Source organism: Chelonia mydas, chromosome 3 (assembly GCF_015237465.2).
Source record: "Chelonia mydas isolate rCheMyd1 chromosome 3, rCheMyd1.pri.v2, whole genome shotgun sequence".
NCBI classification, from domain to species: domain Eukaryota; kingdom Metazoa; phylum Chordata; order Testudines; family Cheloniidae; genus Chelonia; species Chelonia mydas.
In genome coordinates this window covers 82,991,400-83,012,492 of record NC_057851.1, presented here as the reverse complement: position 1 = coordinate 83,012,492, position 21,093 = coordinate 82,991,400, and the positions used below count along the sequence as shown (strand labels likewise).

The window sequence follows — 21,093 nt, the reverse complement described above, 5'->3', positions numbered from 1 at the left end:
TGATGCTGCATTTTTGTACAACAATAGGTCCACAACACAAGTACCTAGATGGGTATTTGCATGAAGTTGTTTTGCCCTGCTTTGCTTTTAATCTATCTTAGGTTTGGGGAACATTAAATCTCCCATAGCCAATCCACTTGTGATTTGTTTTCCATTGATAGAACAGATATAGATCAATAGCTTAATTTAGGATTTCTGATTTAAAAGAAAAGAAAATGATTGTACCCTTATCCTGTTCTAGACTAAAACAAGCAAAAGAGACATGTAATGAACCATTAAACCAAGATCTCGATTCCTTCTGTTTGTTAAACATCCCAGAGCTCTTTCTCTACGAGCTGGGGTGTTAAATGTGGCATCTCGGCCAAACTTGAACTCTGGTAGTTAAGTTCTGTCTGAAGTTTCAATTGGATATGTTGTTCCTCACATCCTGTCCTAAATTACTGTATAATGTTTCTAAGCATGGTTAAGGCAATTACTGTGTTTCATCCCAAAGGCAGCTGCATTTCAGTGGTGAATGCAGTGATTCTGTTCCCAGTATATAGTTTGTATATTATTATGTCTGTAAAGCACTTTGTGAAGCTAGGACCTTTATGGATCAATGTACTGTATAAAGGTAAACTAGAACTTAGTATTCTACTAGGAGGCAAAGCGAAGACTCAATCTGATGGCTTTGTATTTTTCTGACAAGTGCAGCTTGCCTCAAAGTGAAGACTATAATGCTACAACTTATGGGCCTGATCCTGAGAGTCCTCAGCATCTACAACTTCCTCTGAAGTTCATGGGAGTTCTGGGTACTCAGTCCCTGTTGGGATCAAGCCAAATCATTGTAATAAACAAAACCAGAGACAGATACCCGCTGACAGAGTCGAAAGCACCGCATTAATTTCTATCATTTGGTGCACAGCTTCATGCATTGGATTTCTGGGATTCATTCATTCTGTCTGTGCATCTAACTCACTATGTCGCCTTGGTCAAGACAATTAGCCTTTCTGTGCCCCAACTTCCCCATCCATAAAATGGAGTTAGTAATGCTTATCTACCTAACAGGGGTGTTGCGAGGTTTAATTTGTTACTGGTTGCAGAGTGCTTTGAGATCCTTGAAGACAAGCCCACATTTTGAAAGTCTATGCAAGCAATATGGGTATGCGCACATGTGTGTGCATAGGTACATGCCAATCCCCGACATGGGCGCACACATCTGGCAGTGTGTACATGCAAGCCAGGCATGTGAAAAAGCGCGTATGTAATATGTTGATCCAGTGCAAGTTACCATGATTCCCTGTAGTATCTGGCCCCAACAACTATACAGTATTCTACTTTCTCCCAGTTAAAGGAGCTCAAGTAGTAGGTGACAGGAGATTGTACTTTTGGTACTGAAGGTCCCATGTGTGGACCCCACTGACAACTGTAGTGGCATGTGCACTTTTGAAAATCTGGGCATAACTATATTACATATAAGTTTATTAATGTGGTTTCAACTGTAAAATGGTCAACACTAATATCTATTGATCTTATCCCTTGACATTTAGGTGTTTTATATGTAAAAGTAGCAATTGCAAGAAAGAGAGAGGAGAGAGTGTGGATGAGTTTCACAGTATTTCACTTGCCAGAATGAATGAGATCCTCTGATATTTGCCAAGAACATCAAGAGCACTTAAAATACAAACTGGCAGGTTTCCAAGAAGCCTCTATCAAACATAGTGCATTTCACAATTTCATATGAGTGCTTTTCTCCCTAACAGAAGATGGTGATGATAATCATAGCAATCAGTCCAAAATACAAACAGGATGTTGAAGGGGCTGAATCCCAGCTGGACAGGGATGAGCATGGCTTACATACTAAATACATCCACAGGATGGTAAGTGAGGGCACGCGTTTGCCATTTTAAAAGGAATCTGCATCATCTCCTCTTAAAAGCAAATCTTCCTCTAAATGCATGTTCTTTGTTTTCTTTGTGGTGCTCACATTAACTCCTCCCTTCTAGTCAGTATTTTGTACCCAGTATCATTGGCTGGGAAATGCAGTTCAAGATTAATACAACATCCTTTTAATCATGTGTGCCTTATTCTTCCATATTCGTTGCGGTTTTATGAAATTGGAATTTTTGATATTCCAGTTCATCATCTTAAACCCTTTATATGCTCTCCCATGCCCCCACCCCCAGCATGATCTGATATAATGCTGTTTGACCTTCCTCCCTGTAATTCACCCCACTGGCTGAGGGCTCTGTCAGGCAGTGGTAAACCTGACTGAGACATGGAACTGTGAAGCTAAGCACAGCACTGGCGGGGGAGGAGACTCAGACCAGTGTACTTTTGTGAACCTAGATGTTTCTTCCTCCCTTGTCAGCTCCCCGTAGAGCTCATGTCATAACCTTATAGACCTCACATTGCCACAATTAACCTCCTATTTAAACTTCTCAAAATAGTTCTCTCCGGAGCTTTCCACTGATCAGCCAGAACGAGCTAATGCAAAGGTAACCCATCCCCCACTTGAGAGCTAAGCCCAGTATCTTGGCAACACTTTCAGTTCTCACCACTTCCATCAGAACCTAAATCAGATTAAACCCGAGTCTACATGTGACAGGGGTTTAGTTAGCATCCTTGCTAGGACACAGAATTGACCCAAACTGTGAAGATATTGAAATTAATGCTTTCACCACTTTGTAAACTGATTTCAGAGTAACAGCCGTGTTAGTCTGTATTCGCAAAAAGAAAAGGAGTACTTGTGGCACCTTAGAGACTAACCAATTTATTTGAGCATGAGCTTTCGTGAGCTACAGCTCACTTCATCGGATGCATACTGTGGAAATTGCAGAAGACATTATATACACAGAGACCATGAAACAATACCTCCTCCCACCCCACTCTCCTGCTGGTAACAGCTTATCTAAAGTGATCATCAAGTTGGGCCATTTCCAGCACAAATCCAGGTTTTCTCACCCTCCGCCCCCCCCCCCCACACACAAACTCACTCTCCTGCTGGTAATAGCCCATCCAAAGTGACCACTCTTTTTACAATGTGTATGATAATCAAGGTGGGCCATTTCCAGCACAAATCCAGGTTTTCTCACCCCCCCACCCCCCTCCAAAACACACACACACAAACTCACTCTCCTGCTGGTAATAGCTCATCCAAAGTGACCACTCTCCCTACAATGTGTATGATAATCAAGGTGGGCCATTTCCAGCATAAATCCAAGTTTAACCAAAACGTCGGGGGGGTGGGGGGGGCTAGGAAAAAACAAGGGGAAAAACGGGCTTTGTTGCAAGGATAGGTTCCTGGGTTAGTGGTTCTGTTGTGTGGTATGTGGTTGTTGGTGAGTATGTGCTTCAGGTTGGGGGGCTGTCTGTAGGCAAGGACTGGCCTGTCTCCCACTAACCCAGGAACCTATCCTTGCAACAAAGCCCGTTGCCAACTGTGCCCACATATCTATTCAGGGGACACCATCACAGGGCCTAATAACATCAGCCACACTATCAGAGGCTCGTTCACCTGCACATCCACCAATGTGATATATGCCATCATGTGCCAGCAATGCCCCTCTGCCATGTACATTGGTCAAACTGGACAGTCTCTACGTAAAAGAATAAATGGACACAAATCAGATGTCAAGAATTATAACATTCATAAACCAGTCGGAGAACACTTCAATCTCTCTGGTCACGCAATCACAGACATGAAGGTCGCTATCTTACAACAAAAAAACTTCAAATCCAGACTCCAGCGAGAAACTGCTGAATTGGAATTCATTTGCAAATTGGATACTATTAATTTAGGCTTAAATAGAGACTGGGAGTGGCTAAGTCATTATGCAAGGTAGCCTATTTCCCCTTGTTTTTTCCTACCCCCCCCCCCCCCCCAGACGTTCTGGTTAAACTTGGATTTGTGCTGGAAATGGCCCACCTTGATTATCATGCACATTGTAGGGAGAGTGGTCACTTTGGATAAGCTATTACCAGCAGGAGAGTGAGTTTGTGTGTGTATGGGGGTGGGGGGGTGAGAAAACCTGGATTTGTGCTGGAAATGGCCCACCTTGATTATCATACACATTGTAAAGAGAGTGGTCACTTTGGATGGGCTATTACCAGCAGGAGAGTGAGTTTGTGTGGGGGGGGGCGGAGGGTGAGAAAACCTGGATTTGTGCTGGAAATGGCCCAACTTGATGATCACTTTAGATAAGCTATTACCAGCAGGAGAGTGGGGTGGGAGGAGGTATTGTTTCATGGTCTCTGTGTATATAATATCTTCTGCAGTTTCCACAGTATGCATCCGATGAAGTGAGCTGTAGCTCACGAAAGCTCATGCTCAAATAAATTGGTTAGTCTCTAAGGTGCCACAAGTACTCCTTTTCTTTTTGTAAACTGAATAGCACTTCTTATCAAGTCACACTTACGCAATTCTAGATTTATTTGACAGGATTACTGGGTGCAACCAAACATATAATTATTTGATTCTGGATAACTGGCAAATAGCCAATAAAGCTTTGACGAATCCTTTCCTGTGTCTCTTATTTCTGTATAGAGAGAAGTCATATAAATATGCCACACAAATGATGCTTGGTGTAATTAGAAGCAAAGGTTAACTAGCCGTAGCTCAAATATCTTAACAGAACAAAATTCAAATAAGCAGGGAATGTTCTATATGTGTAGGAGTCTGGACATGTGTACAGAAAAATTAATTTATAAGATTAAGCTTTTCAATTAAATGTCAGATTTGTTCTGTTTTAGATGCAGATTGAGTTTATCCAACAAGGAAGCATGAACTTTAGATTCATTCCTGTGCTCTTCCCAAATGCTAAAAAGGTAAAAACAAATTGTTATATAATGAATCATGTATTATTTTTGGTCAATGTGCAAAATGAAATAAAAAGACTCATTTTCTTGGCGCTTAATAAGAGCTTGTTAATAATTTCCTGAGCAATATTTTACTCAAATGGTCCTCATTTTTATGTACAAATAAAACATATACCATAGTATTAATCAGTATGTTAACATGATATATTTGGTCTTAATAAGTGTAATAACCAGAACAGAATCAAATTCTCCTGAGTAGTGAAATAACTTATCTCAAAGTCAATTAAGTTATCTGCCAAGCAAGCTTCTTATATTCACACCTTATTATTTCGCGAGTTTACCCAGAGATAATGCTGATGGGTTTGATGGGAGAGATTTATGATCCTGGGGAACTGAAGTTTTTCCAATCTGTTTTTTTAAGCAAGTAAAATCAAAGAGACAATAAATACTAAGGTATAGTAGGTCATCATGTGAGCCGTGGTGGGACCATCAGACAAACTACAAGGTTTTGCAAGACCTGCAGTTTCACCTGTCCTCACTGTTGATTTTTGAAGATTCATTTGAAAATAGGAAATAACAAGTAAAATCAAAGTCCTTCCCACATGTGATTCTTACTGACCTCCCTCACGTTTTTGCGACAGTAGAAATCTCAAATACATTGTCCTTTCCAAGTTCTAGAAGGGTAATTACATTCTCCTGCTGAAATTTCAAATGGATATGGTATTCATCTTCACTTCTTGTTCTAAAATGTTTTAACCTGCAGTTTTGTTGTGCCTGTCAACAGCTGTCATATTAGTAGGGCTCTGTGCAGATACAAAATTTATAACCGCAGATGCAGATATGCACGGATATAAATCGGTATCCGTGGAGCTGCAGGGCTCTACCGGGAACCACAGCGGCAAAAGCAGCAGCATGTCAGACCGCCGGTCCCAAGAGTTAGTGCCCCTCACCGCAGCTCCTCCTGTGTGGCTGTACCGCCCTCTGGGATGGGCACCAGGCTCACCAGCAGCTGTCCCTGGTCACAGAGCCCCAGTGGGTGAGGCTGGGAGTGGTATAGCCACACCGAAAGAGCTGCCAGCGCAGGGCACTGGCTCTTGGTAGCGGCGACCCGACATGCTGCTTTTGCTGCTGCGGTTCCCAGTAGAGCCCTGCAGCTCCTTGGATACCAATTTATATCTGCAGATATCTGTATCTGCGGATATAAATTTTGTGTCCACACAGGGCTCTACACATTAGATCCACGTGGTTTCTGCATTTCAATGGTGGATGGAAGGATTCTTTTATATTTACCTGGCAACCTAATGTTAGACTCCTAAATCTATATTTAGGCAACAAAATAAATGGCTTGATTTTTAGAGATGCCGAAACTCATAGCTAGCATGGACGTCAGTGGAAGATGTGTGCGCCCAGCATCTGTGGATACAAATAATTTATTTAGGTCCCTAAATATAGATTAGGCACCTAACTGTTAAGCACCAAACTTTTGAAAAATTGACTCTAGTTTATGAAGCATTTGGGAGCCTTCAGGATGAATGGTGCTATAGTATTTTACCTTTAGACCATAAAGTTTCCAAAGTAGCTTTTCTCTTCAAATGGAAAGAAAAGCGAAACCATGGGAACAAAGGCGTTCCCACACCTGCTTTAGAAATTTTTAAAACTTAGGGCCAGGTTGACATTGGTGGGAATTCTGGGCAGATCAAGGACAGCATATTGCTTTGAGTTTTCTTTCGATCTATCCATCTATCCGTAGCCTTTAAAGCTCTACCCATACCCATAAGGCAGAGTTAATCCTAACTTTTGTCAGTCCTTGAGAGCTAGTATATATGCAGAACCTGAGATTTTAGTAATTCATAAAGATTTAAGAGAATACTATAGTATTATTAGAAAAAATGAGATTAAGGGTATGTCTACACTTTGAGCTGAAGGTGTATTTTCCAGCTTGAGGAGATGTACTCACGCTAGCTCTGATTGAACTACCATGCTAAAAATAGAGTGTGACCATGGTGTCATGAGCAGCTGGAGGCACTAGACACCTCAAGTATGTACCCCTCCAAGAAGCCAGGGGCTAACTCAGGATGGTTAGCCCCTCCTGCTGCTTGCACTGCTGCAGCTACACTCTATTTTTACCATGCTAGCTTGATCAAAGCTACTGGGAGGTATGTCTCCTCAGGCTAGAATTTAGTCTTTCAGTTTGAGGTGTAAACATACTCTAAGAATGGTACAAGACTCAGAAGTGAATAGACAAGATGGATGCTACAGGTCTAATGCCAGATCTAATTTGGGCCTAATGCCAGATACAAGAATAGCTCACTTAAACTAATTTTGGCTGAACTTGGTGTATTATGAGACTAGCTAGCATATGGCAGTGGTTCTCAAAGAGTGATCCAAGGAGTATTTCCAGGTGTCCTGCTGCGCTCTCCCTATCAGAGTGGTGAAACATCTGCCTGCAAGCAATGACACTTCCTGCTAATTGTAGCCCAGTCTAGGACACTCTTAGGTTTTCGAGAGATTTAAGCCCATCTCTACAGCCTTTGTGACTGTAGTCTTTATTTCATGTTTCTCTGGAATAAGATCAATCTTCATAAAATTTGCTAATGACACTACAATTGTAGGGGGAAGCAAATGTACTGCAGGAAAGGACCAAACTGGAAAGTGACCTGGATAGATTATAGAGTAGTGGGAGGTGTGACAGGTTGGGTCACAGAAACCCCCTTGGGACTGCCACCTGATGTGCTGAGACTACCTCTGAGCCTGTTTTCCCTGCCAGCTTGGGACTTCAGTACCCTGTCTTGTTAAGCCAGACACGCTAGCCTGCTGCAAACACAGATCCAGGTATGAACCATATCCCCCAAAAGCTGCAGACTTAACAGAAAATGGCTTAGAAAGTGCTCCTGTCTCTAGCACCCAGATACCCAGTTCCTAATGGGATCCAAACCCCAAATAAATCCATTTTACTCTGTATAAAGCTTATACAGGGTAAACTCATAAATTATCCACCCTCTATAACACTGATAGAGAGATATGCCCAGCGGTTTGCTCCCCTAGGTATTAGTCACTAACTCTGGGTTCAGTAATAAGCAAAAAGTAGGATTTAAGTGGTTCCAAGTAATAACAGACAGAACAAAGTGAATTACCAAGCAAAATAAAATAAAACATGCAAGTCTAAGCCTAATACAGTATGAAACTGAACACAGATGAAATCTCACCCTCAGAGATGTTTCAATAAGCTTCCTTCACAGACTAGACTCCTTTCTAATCTGGGCTCAATCCTTTCCCCAGTTCAGTCCTTGTTCCAGCTCAGGTGGTAGCTAGGGGATTTCTCATGACTGAAGCCCCCTTTGTTCTTTTCCACCCCTTCATAGAGCTTTGGCACAAGGAGGGAATCTTTTTTCTCTCTGGGTCTCCACCCCTCCTTCTAAATGGAAAAGCACCAGGTTTAAGATGGATTCCAGTATCAGGTGACATGGTCACATGTCCTGTGAGACTCCAAGCCTTAGAATCATAGAATATCAGGGTTGGAAGGGACCTCAGAAGGTCATCTAGTCCAACCCCCTGCTCAAAGCAGGACCAATCCCCAACTAAATCATCCCAGCCAGGGCTTTGTCAAGCCTGACCTTAAAAACTTCTAAGGAAGGAGATTCCACCACCTCCCCAGGTAACGCATTCCAGTGCTTTGCCACCCTCCTAGTGAGAAAGTTTTTCCTAATATCCAACCTAAACCTTCCCCACTGCAATTTGAGACCATTACTCCTCGTTCTGTCAGCTGCTACCACTGATAACAGTCTAGATCCATCCTCTTTGGAACCCCATTTCACATAGTTGAAAGCAGCTATCAAATCCCTCCTCATTCTTCTCTTCTGCAGACTAAACAATCCCAGTTCCCTCAGCGTCTCCTCATAAATCATGTGCTCCAGTCCCCTAATCATTTTTGTTCCCCTCCACTGGACACTTTCCAATTTTTTCACATCCTTCTTGTAGTGTGGGGCCCAAAACTGGACACAGTACTCCAGATGAGGCCTCACCAATGTCGAATAGAGGGGAACGATCACGTCCCTCAATCTGCTGGTGATGCACCTACTTATACATCCCAAAATGCCATTGGCCTTCTTGGCAACAAGGGCACACTGTTGACTCATATCCAGCTTCTCGTCCACTGTAACCCCTAAGTCCTTTTCTGCAGAACTGCTGCCTAGCCATTCGGTCCCTAGTCTGTAGCAGTGCATGGGATTCTTCTGTCCTAAGTGCAGGACTCTGCACTTGTCCTTGTTGAATCTCATCAGATTTCTTTTGGCCCAATCCTCCAATTTGTCTAGGTCCCTCTGTATCCTATCCCTATCCTCCAGCATATCTATCTCTCCTCCCAGTTTAGTGTCATCTGCAAACTTTCTGAGGGTACAATCCACGCCATCCTCCAGATCATTAATGAAGATATTGAACAAAACCGGCCCCAGGACCGACCCTTGGGGCACTCCGATTGATACCGGCTGCCAACTAGAAATGGAGCCATTGATCACTACCCATTGAGCCTGACAATCTAGCCAGCTTTCTATCCACCTTATAGACCATTCATCCAGCCCGTACTTCTTTAACTTGCTGGCAAGAATACTGTGGGAGACTGTGTCAAAAGCTTTGCTAAAGTCAAGGAATAACACGTCCACTGCTTTCCCCTCATCCACAGAGCCAGTTATCTCATCATAGAAGGCAATTAGATTAGTCAGGCATGACTTGCCCTTGGTGAATCCATGCTGACTGTTCCTGATCACTTTCCTCTCCTCTAAGTGCTTCAGAATTGATTCCTTGAGGAGCTGCTCCATGATTTTTCCAGGGACTGAGGTGAGGCTGACTGGCCTGTAGTTCCCAGGATCCTCCTCCTTCCCTTTTCTAAAGATGGGCACTACATTAGCCTTTTTCCAGTCATCCGGAACTTCCCCCAATCACCATGAGTTTTCAAAGATAATGGCCAAAGGCTCTGCAATCACATCCGCCAACTCCTTTAGCACTCTCAGATGCAGCGCATCCGGCCCCAGGGGCTTGTGCTCATCCAGCTTTTCTAAATAGTCCCAAACCACTTCTTTCTCCACAGAGCTCTGGTCACCTCCTCCCCATGCTGTGCTGCCCAGTGCAGTAGTCTGGGAGCTGACCTTGTTCATGAAGACAGAGGCAAAAAAAGCATTGAGTACATTAGCTTTTTCCACATCCTCTGTCACTAGGGTTGCCTCCCTCATTCAGTAAGGGGCCCACACTTTCGTTTGACTTTCTTCTTGTTGCCAACATACCTGAAGAAACCCTTCTTGTTACTCTTAACATCCCCTGCTAGCTGCAACTCCAAATGTGATTTGGCCTTCCTGATTTCACTCCTGCATGCCTGAGCAATATTTTTATACTCCTCCCTGGTCATTTGTCCAATCCTCCACTTCTTGTAAGCTTCTTTTTTGTGTTTAAGATCAGCAAGGATTTCACTGTTAAGCCAAGCTGGTCGCCTGCCATATTTACTATTCTTTCTACACATCGGGATGGTTTGTCCCTGTAACCTCAATAAGGATTCTTTAAAATACAGCCAGCTCTCCTGGACTCCTTTCCCCCTCATGTTATTCTCCCAGGGGATCCTGCCCATCAGTTCCCTAAGGGAGTCAAAGTCTGCTTTTCTGAAGTTCAGGGTCTGTCATAAATATAAAGGGAAGGGTAAACACCTTTAAAATCCCTCCTGGCCAGAGGAAAAACCCTTTCACCTGTAAAGGGTTAAGAAGCTAGGATAACCTTGCTGGCACCTGACCAAAATGACCAATGGGGAGACAAGATACTTTCAAAAGCTGGGGAGAGGGAGAAACAAAGCCTCTCTCTCTCTCTCTGTGTAATGCTTTTGCTGGGGACAGAACAGGAATGGAGTCTTAGAACTTAGTAAGTAATCTAGCTAGATATGCGTTAGATTCTGTTTTCTTTAAATGGCTGAGAAAATAAGCTATGCTAAATGGAATGTAGATTCCTGTTTTTGTGTCTTTTTGTAACTTAAGGTTTTGCATAGAGGGATTCTCTATGTTTTGAATCTAATTACCCTGTAAGGTATTTACCATCTGGATTTTACAGAGGTGATTCTTTTACTTTTTCTTCTATTAAAATTCTTCTTTTAAGAATCTGATTGCTTTTTCATTATTCTTAAAATCCAAGGGTTTGGGTCTGTGTTCACCTATGCAAATTGGTGAGCATTTTTATCAAACCTTCCCCAGGAAAGGGGGTGTAGAGTTTGGGAGACTTTTGGGGGGAAAGATGTTTCCAAACGGGCTCTTTCCCGGTTATATATCTGTTAGATGTTTGGTGGTGGCAGCGATAAAGTACAAGGGCAAAAGGTAAAATAGTTTGTACCTTGGGGAAGTTTTAACCTAAGCTGGTAAAAATAAGCTTAGGAGGTTTTCATGCAGGTCCCCACATCTGTACCCTAGAGTTCAGAGTGGGGAAGGAACCTTGACAGGGTCTGTATCCTGTTGCTCTCCTATCTTCCTGGTGTCAGGATCCTGAACTCGACCATCTCATGGTCACTGCCTCCCAGGTTCCCATTCACTTTAGCTTCCCCTACTAATTCTTCCCGGTTCGTGAGCAGCAGGTCAAGAAGATCTCTGCCCCTAGTTGGTTCCTCCAGCACTTGCACCAGGAAATTGTCCCCTACATTTTCCAAAAACTTCCTGGATTGCCTGTGCACCGCTGTATTTCTCTCCCAGCAGATATCAGGGTGATTGAAGTCTCCCATGAGAACCAGGGCCTGCAATCTAGTAACTTCCGTTAGTTGCTGGAAGAAAGCCTCGTCCACCTCATCCCCCTGGTCTGGTGGTCTATAGCAGACTCTCAACACGACATCACCCTTGTTGCTCACACTTCTAAACTTAATCCAGAGACTCTCAGGTTTTTCTGCAGTTTCATACTTGAGCTCTGAGCAGTCATACTGCTCTCTTACACACAATGCAACTCCCACACCTTTTCTGCCCTGCCTATCCTTCCTGAACAGTTTATATCCATCCATGACAGTACTCCAGTCATGTGAGTTATCCCACCAGGTCTCTGTTATTCCAATCACATCATAATTTCTTGACTGTGCCAAGACTTCCAGTTCTCCCTGCTTGTTTCCCAGGCTTCTTGCATTTGTGTATAGGCACTTGAGATAACTTGCTGATCGTCCCTCTTTCTCAGTATGAGGCAAGAGCCCTCCCCTCTCGGGCTCTCCTGCTTGTGCTTCCTCCCGATATCCCACTTCCCCACTTACCTCAGGGCTTTGGTCTCCTTCCCCCGGTGAACCTAGTTTAAAGCCCTCCTCACTAGGTTAGCCAGCCTGCCTGCGAAGATGCTCTTCCCTCTCTTCATTAGGTGGAGCCCGTCTCTGCCTAGCACTCCTCCTTCTTGGAACACCATCCCATGGTCAAAGAATCCAAAGCCTTCTCTCCGACACCACCTGCGTAGCCATTCGTTGACTTCCACGATTCGACGGTCTCTACCCAGGCCTTTTCCTTCCACGGGGAGGATGGACGAGAACACCACTTGCACCTCAAACTCCTTTATCCTTCTTCCCAGAGCCACGTAGTCTGCAGTGATCCACTCAAGGTCATTCTTGGCAGTATCATTGGTGTCCACATGGAGAAGCAGGAAGGGGTAGCGATCCGAGAGCTTGATGAGTCTCAGCAGTCTCTCCGTCACATGGTGAATCCTAGCTCCTGGCAAGCAGCAGACTTCTCAGTTTTCCCGGTTGGGGTGGCAGATAGATGACTCAGTCCCGCTGAGGATAGAGTCCCCGACCACCACCACCCACCTCCTTCTCTTGGGAGCGGTGGTCGTGGAAGCCCCACCCCTAGGACAGTGCATCTCATGCTTTCCAATCGGCGGAGTCTCCTTCTGTTCCCTTCCATCAGATGTTTCATCTAGTCCACTCTCTGCATTAGTACCTGTGGAGAGAACATGAAAACAGTTGCTTACCTGTATCTGCACTGCTGGTACATGGACGCTCCCCTTTCTTCTTCTGGAGGTCACATGCTGCCAAATTTCTTCACTGTCCTTCTGTCCCCGCTGCGCAGCCTGCTCTGAATCTTCATAACGTTGTGTCCGTAGAAGCATATCCTGACGTCTGTCCGGGAAATCTTCAGTTTCTCTTATGCAACGCAGGGTCGATACTTGTTTCTCCAGACCTTGAACCTTCTCTTCCAATATGGAGACCAGCTTGCACTTTGTACAGACAAAGTCGCTTCTGTCCTGTGGAAGAAAGACAAACATGGCACATCCAGTGCAGGTCACAACAGCTGAACGCTCACCATCCATATTACCTTCCTTCTACGAGCTTCCTCAAGAGTTGTAGTAACTACTCAGAGAAGCCGGCAAGATGTAAGCCTCCGTGGGCTATCCCCTGGTGAACTCCCAGGCAAACTCCCTCTGTTAGCCTCTCTGCTGTTCGCCGCTCAGCTGGTTCGCAGCTGACTGGCTTTTTACAGTCAGGCCCACTCAAGGCTCACCTGGAACAAAGCACTCCCAATTCACACTTTTCAAGCCTTCATTCTTCCTAGCCTGACTCACAGGAAGGCTTGCAAGTAAACAGAGTCATCTACAGTCAATTGGCCTAGTTCAGGGATCGGCAGCCTTTGGCAAGCGACCTGCCAGGGTAAGCCCCCTGGTGGACTGGGCGAGTTTGTTTACCTGCCGCGTCCGCAGGTTTGGCTGATTGCAGATCCCACTGGCCACGGTTTGCTGCTCCAGGCCAGTGAGGGCTGCGGGAAACGGCGCAGGCCGAGGAATGTGCTGGCTGCCACTTTCCGCAGCCCCGATTGGCCTAGAGCGGCAAACCTCAGCCAGTGGGAGCTGCGGTTGGCCGAACCTCTGGATGCAGAAGGTAAACAAACTGGCCTGGCCCACCAGGGGGCTTACCCTGGCGGGCCACGGGCCAAAGGTTGCCGATCCCAGTCCTAGTTGATGGGAGCCATCAAGATTCCAAACCACCATTAATGGCCCACACTTTGCATAATTACTGTAGGACCTCAGAGTTATATTTCGTATTTCTACTTTCAGATACAAGAATGATACATTTATACAAATAGGATGACCACACTCCAAAGATTATAAGCTTTGTAATGATACCTTACAAGAGACCTTTTGCAGGAAGCATATTCCAGTTACATTATATTCACACTCATTAGCATATTTTCATAAAATCATATGTAGTGCAAAGTCACAGGAGGGCTGTAGGAAGTATGGGGAGGTGTGGGTACCAATATATGTAAACCTGACCCATATAGAGAAGAAATAAACAGTATAGATGCGAAGTGGAATGATGTAAACAGGAAGCCACACTCATCATATTAAACCAAGTTCATTTTTATTTTGCTTCCTTTATACTGTCCTGGTAATAATTTTTCATGTAATCAAGCACAGTATTACTGCAATTGTCATGAGAAAGTGAAGGGATCAATGCTTGGAACGGTAATAATAATGATAGGGTCTGGAACTTAGTAAGTAATCCCCTCGAAGAAAAGATTTGAGAACTGCTCGTATATGGAATAAAGTTCACCACCAAGGAGCCAATAGGAACCAACTGGTCTCAATAGTTTTCACTATGAAACTAAATAAATACTGAAGGGAGAAGAAATTGTGACAAGCAGCTTAAGCCAAAGACTGAGTGGGCTTTTCCAGCCTCTACTCGTATAATGCTACAAGGAACCTGGGTCTTACCACCTCTCAGATCTGGCTGCTGATTCAGCCCTTGCATTAAGGCAACAGAATGGTAACCTCAGTGATTTAGGTAAAAATATTAAGCATTTAATTCTTTACATGAATGCCCAAACAATGTGCAGTTTAGAACACTATGACTTGCTAGCCAAAGGATCACAATGGAGAATTTAGTTACTTATTTAATTTTCATCCCATATTCTAAATGAGAATAGACGAGTAATAGATCTGTATATGTTTTATTGATTTGCTTTATAAATTACAATAAACATAACCTTTACAGTCTGCCAATGGAATGTTAGCCAGTGATTTTCTATGTGCTAACACACACAAAGCATTTGGGAGTCCACAGTAGTTTTGGTATGTTTCGCTATATATTCCCTGATAACCAAGGGCTGTAAGAAGATCAATCTGCTGTCAGACAAACCTTGTAAAATCAGAGGGCAAAGAAAATGCTAGAGTGAAAAAACCCCAACAAAACTCAGAGTCAGTACATTGACTTTATTAATACTTCTCATGAGTCATATGCAAACCTGTTGGTCTAAATAATCAGTTTCCATCCTTCCATCTAGGGGAAATTTTTACTCTTCGTTCATTAAGTACCATGTAAATATGTGGCACTTTATAAATGTTCATAGTGCCTGGATACTATGGTGATGAACATTGTAGGCATTTGTCTAATAGTTACTGATATCAGTGAAAAGTACCTTAAAACATGAATGATGGTTAGCACCAAAGTACGCTAATATAAAAATGTTATACACACATGTTTTTTCGTGATTAGTTATGCAGCTGAGAAATACATAGACTCAACCTGTTTCAAAAATAAATGAAAATCCAAGTGTGACTAATTTCTTGTCAGTGTTGTGGGAAATGGCCATAGTAGAGACACAGTGATGGTTGTATGGCAGAGTCTAATAATAACACTGCTGGGAGGTTTCTGCAAGAAAGTGATATGCACTCAGGGGATTTTATGTGGTTATGGTTTTGGTTTGTTTTTTCTCATTTGCAGGAACATGTGCCTACCTGGCTTCAGAACACTCACATTTATAGCTGGCCAAAAAATAAGAACAACATCTTATTGCGGTTACTGAGAGAAGAGGAATATGTTGCTCCTCCAGTAGGACCTTTGCCAACACTCCAGGTCGTGCCATTATGAACATTTTTACAGAAAGTGCATGACAAGCAATTGTTAAAGGGTAATGTTGGCAGGGAGCCAGGACTCTTCCAGGTGGCCCTTTCTGGTGATGGAAGATTCTCTTTCTGCTAAAGGAGTTGTCTTGGGTAATTCAGACTCAGCTCCCTCACTTCTCCACTGTATCAAACATCTCTTTCGGAAGCGGAGCAGGCATAATCCCTCTCTTGATTCTTAAACACATTGCAAATGGAAAAAATGTCCAATTTTATTTTTATTGATGTTTCTAATATTCCTTTACTAGTCTGCCACACAGCACGTAATTACTGTAAATGATGTTGCAATTAGTGTAAAACAATTCCGCCTTCCTGTTTGCTGAGGGTTTCTTTTGTTGTTATCCAGATGTTCTTGCATATTACAGTGTTCACAAACAATGTTATAGACAATAAAATATATTTGCTTTTTGTAAAACTGTTTTATTTATTGCTGGGGAGAAATAAATGAGGCTTTATGGTGTTTTGGGAGCAACCTTAAAGCACTGGCGACTGTTCGGTAATACATCTTTTATTCAAACAGATTATCTTGCACTGTACTTGATAAGAGGCCCTGTGACTCTAGCAGACCAGGTGCCAGCTCATGGGAAGGCCCCAGGCCTTACTGAACCATGCATAAATGGAAACCAGTCTGGCTTACCTGTGGGTTAGTATAGTTAAAATAGAGAGACAAGGTGAGTGAGGTAATATCTTTTATTGGACCAACTTCTGTTGGTGAGAGAGAGACGCTTCTGAGCTACACAGAGCTCTTCTTCATGTCTGGGAAACGTAATCAGAGTGTCACAGCTAAATACAAGATTGAACAGATAGTTTAGCACAGCATATATTGAATGCTAAGCTGTCTGTTAGATCTTGTATTTAGCTCTGATGCTCTTGAAGACTTGAAGAAGAGCTCTGTGTAGCTCAAAAGCTCGTCTCTCACCAACAGAAGTTGACCCAATAAAAGATATTATCTCATCCACCGTGTCTCTCTAATGTCCTCAGAACAACATGGCTACAACAACACTGAATACAACAATGGAAGATATAGTTAAAGTAGATATTAATGTTATAAGAGTGGGTTTGGTGTCTAGACCTTATGAATAGTGTAGGATGCTGCATGTATTGATCTCACTTATAACCTCTGTAGCCAACGGTATAAAGTTATATTGAGTGTTTGCAATGTAAACCTCTGTAATTGTGTAACTCACCACAGGAAAAGAAGCATTAATTAAGGTATAATGCTCATCCTGCGCACAAGATAGCCCACTGAAGCCAAATGAGTCATTGCGTAGCATCGAAGGACAGAGACCTTGTTGATCGCATTCCTCACTCCCTCCAGGAAGGGAAGGCCTGCACATGAACTCATTCCATCAGCTTGGAATCTGAGGTGAAAGAGATAAAAATCTCTGACAGGGAGAAACTGGGTCTCTTTCATGCTGTCTGAACTCTGAGGGGCAAAGATTTCTAAACATAAGCAAGAGATCCCCGTGCTGCTTGGCATGGGTCAGCCCTAAAGGATATATACAGCTGCTTATTATAAAAGCTTATGTTTTTAAACCTTTTAAAATCTTAAGACTGTAAGTATATATGTGTGTGTGTGTGTGAGATTCATGTTTTAACCCTGTAAAGAACTCTCATTTCTTTTCTTAGTTAATAAATCTTAGTTTATTACAGGACTGGCTACAGGTATTGTCTTCAGTTTGAGATCTGAGTATAATTGGCCTGGGATAAGTGACTGGTCCTTTTGGGACTGGGAGTAACCTGAATATTGTTGTGATTTTTGGTGTAAGTGATCATCTATCACATAGTCCAGCTTGCCTGGGTGGCAAGTTAGACTGGAATGCCCAAGGGGGCTGTCTGTAACTCCATGGTCAGACTGTTGTAGCTCTTTAGGAGTTCACACCTGTTAGTGAGTTGGTGAAATCCAATTATAGAAACATACAACCAGTTTGGGGTTTCCACCCTGCTTTTTGACAGTCTGCTCTAGGTTGGCACTCAAGGGCATGAGCCGCTCCAGACAGCATGACAGGGCCCTTTTAGATCCCAAGTCACTAAAGTGCTACTCTCTTACGGTATAGTCCCTAACAAACACTTACTTTATTCTACAATAATATTCCAAAACACTACAGCTTAATATGTTTTTAGTTATTACCATAAAATGCTACAATATTTTTTACACTGGGCTTTAGCTTTGCTGCTGCTCTTTAACCCTTATTAAAACAAGAATGTGACAAAGAACAGTCACTATTCTGCAACAGTGTGCTAGCCCAGAGACACAACTTTACAACCCCACCACTTGTAAGACTTAGTGAGTCATAAAATAGTTTAAGGAAATATGGAGGGTTGGCACATAGAGAATCTACCTAATATGAGATCAGCAAAAATGACAGGGTTTTTTAAAGATATAAAAAATATGTGGGAGGAGTGGTTGTTTATCTTTTTACTCAGTTAGCCTTATTGACATAACAGCTGGGATTCTATTCCACTTTAATGGTCAAAGCCTACAGCCCTTACTGTTTTGAATAGTCTCATAAGGGCTCCAGGAACAAGCCCAGAATCAGCTACAATTAAGGCTACGGGTAGTCACGGGTATTTTTAGTAGAAGTCATGGACAGGTCACGGGCAATAAACAAAAATTCACACCCGTTTTTACTATATACCTGACTAAATCTTAGCTGGGGGATGTGGAATGCTGCTCTGGGGGGCCGGAGGGGCTGCTGCTCTGGGGGGGGAGGTCAGGGGGCTGCTGCTCTGGCAGGGAGGCCCAGGGGACAGCAGCACTAGCTGCTGGGGGCCACCGAGCAGGGGCTTCTCTGGCTGCCTCGGGGCCACCCACCCACCGCTGCCCAGCAGCTTGGGGGTCAGGCACACCAGCTGCTGCAGAAATCACGGAGGTCATGGAAAATCATGGAATCCGTAACTTTTGTGACCTCCATGACAGACACGGAGCCCTAGCTATAGTCAGTGCGAATACTTTCGCAAGATCCTCCTCAAGTTTATTATTCAGTATCATAGAGTAATTTCCAAATTTAGTTTCACAAAAGCTTTTGTGCAGACTAACAATGAAATCTGTGTAACCAAAAAGCTGAGATTCCTTTCACATTGGGCAAAATATTTAATTGCCCTTCCAGGTAGATGCAGCTTGGCAGGGCCTGCCTTGCTGTGTGCATGAGAAGCAATCAGAAATGGAGCTGCAAGATGCAGACCTGTAATGTAAATACACCTAAAGCAGATTTTCTTTGTAGGGGCTCTTACATAAGGAATTCTATCTAATTCTATCTACCTAGGTGACTTTGATGAGGGGCATATCCAATGTTGTCACTTTCGTTACTTCATCATGAGTCTTGTGATAATTGACGTATTTCTTACAGCCCCAGCTTCTGATGACATATGAGTAAGTGCAAATTCCAGCTCCACACCCCCCCCTTTTATTTAATAGTAACTTTTAGCTGGCATGATTGTGGAGAAAAGCTTGAAAATGTGACTTGAGTGCATTCTAAAGGCTCCAAAAAGTGAAGGCAAATTTAAAAAAAAAACCAAAAAGACACAATATTTTTTTTAATTTTACAGTTTTGGGGGGACCTGACAGTGACTCATAATTTTTAGCACTTGGGATCATCAATAGTGCATAACATTTGGAACTAAGGCTATATGGGGAGGTTCAAGCCCAAGCCCAAACATATACACTGCGATTTTGCAGCCTGAATCTGAGTCAGCTGACCTGGGCCAGCCGTGAGTGTTTAATTGCAGTGTAGACCTATCCTCAGAGTATGTCTATACTGCAGTGTAAACCCAGGGTTCAAACTCAGGCTCAAGCCTAAACTGTCATCTACACACAAAACATACTAACCCAGGGCTCAGACCCAGGGTCCCAGGAACCAACAGGGGTGGAAGGTCTGAGCTTGAGTCAAACCAGGACCCAGGGCTCAAGTCCTATAGTTTTGCAGTGTAGATGCAGTCCCACTGGATTTGTGCACTGGGAATCCACCAAAAATATCCCACAATCCCATGGGCTGACTTTTTTTGTCCTCTGGACAGTCACATTTGGGGGACAGTCAAGCTTTCCCACACTGCACTACGAACAAAGGGCTAGAGTAGCCACATTTTGGGAGGTGCTATGAAGTTTGGGGTGTGGGTGCAATGTAGACACTACAGCCTCAGGTTGGGAGCCAGGGTTCAACAGTTCCGAACATGGAGTTACAAAACGTGTGTAGACACTCAAGGCCAAGGTTAACAAACCCAGAGTTGGCTAACTCAAATTTTTCTAACCCTGGTCTTATGTTGTAGTGTAGATATACCCTTGGAGTCTTTAAATCAAGACTAGATGTCTTTCTAAAAGACATCCTGCAGTTCAACCACAATTTATTGATCTTGGTGTAGGAATCACTGGGTGAAATTCTATGGCCTGTTTTATGCCAAGAGGTCAGACCCGATGATCATAATGGTCTTTCCTGGTGTTAAAATGTATTAAAATAATATCTTACTGGAAACAATAACATTGGGGAGAGGGAGAAAGGATCAGAGTATAGGAAGCACAAGGAGCTCAATCCCTTTATTCAGACATTTTCTCACTGATTCCATTTCAAATAACAATTCCCAAGCTTTGTTGATCTTTAAATTAGTTAGAGCATTCTAGAAGAATACACGCCACAATGATGAGGGCATGGTGATGAGGAAACAGCTTGTGAGCAGTTCCTCTTAAAGATGTTTAGTAATATAGAGAAATGGTAGAAGTTGTGAAAAGTGAGAGAAAGGAGGAGAAAAACAAAATGAAAGACTAGAAAGGATAGAGAAAAGTAAGAGAGAAAGAAACAGTCAGCAGATGAGGGGAAAGGAAAAGGAAAAGATAGACAAAATATACTAAAGCTATTTAAAAATTAAACATTTTACATTAATATAAAGGAAATGGGTTAGAGGACAAAAGACTGAGACACAGAAGGGAAGAAAAATGAATGAGAGCAATCATTAAAAGTATATTTGCAGCCAAAGTCTAAGTAAATTATTAACTATATATGTAAATAGCATAGTAACATATATAAACATTCCATATGTAAATAATTACATTTCCCAAGAGTCTGGCATTATTGCCTAGTAGAAGCTGAGATACAGGTAATGAAGGGGATGAAAGGCGCCTCTTAAACATTTACAATTGTTTTATGTCTGAGTTTGCTTATCAGACCAGCTAGTAGGATTCATGGGGTGGGGGGGTTATGCATTGTCCCTGTAATCAAGATATAGATGAAGGCATAAGGGCTTATTTGCTACCAATTTAACCTGGTGATGGGTGTAATATAAGAGTATAAATAAAATTCGCTGTGAAAGAAGTATCTCTCTGCTCTTGTTATAAGTTTCAAGAAACTCAAATTACACTACTGGGATGAGCCTTTGATACAAGTCACCAGCACTTAACAAAATCTTATTGCAGTGGTTCTA

The 21,093-nt window shown here is 42.9% G+C and overlaps 1 protein-coding gene across 5 annotated transcripts in view; it reads left to right on the top strand.

Moving 5' to 3' along the window:
- Positions 1 to 16,096, top strand: part of TRAF3IP2 (TRAF3 interacting protein 2) — a 47,793-nt gene extending 31,697 nt beyond the window's left edge. For all 5 annotated transcript variants that reach the window (XM_007057415.4, XM_027819858.3, XM_027819859.3 and 2 more), the window contains 3 exons: positions 1,743 to 1,859; positions 4,732 to 4,806; positions 15,503 to 16,096. In XM_007057415.4, coding sequence (XP_007057477.2) covers positions 1,743 to 1,859; positions 4,732 to 4,806; positions 15,503 to 15,649 — 339 coding nt within the window. In that variant the 3' untranslated portion in view covers positions 15,650 to 16,096. The remainder of the gene's footprint in view (positions 1 to 1,742; positions 1,860 to 4,731; positions 4,807 to 15,502) is intronic.
- Positions 16,097 to 21,093: the final 4,997 nt, after the last annotated feature.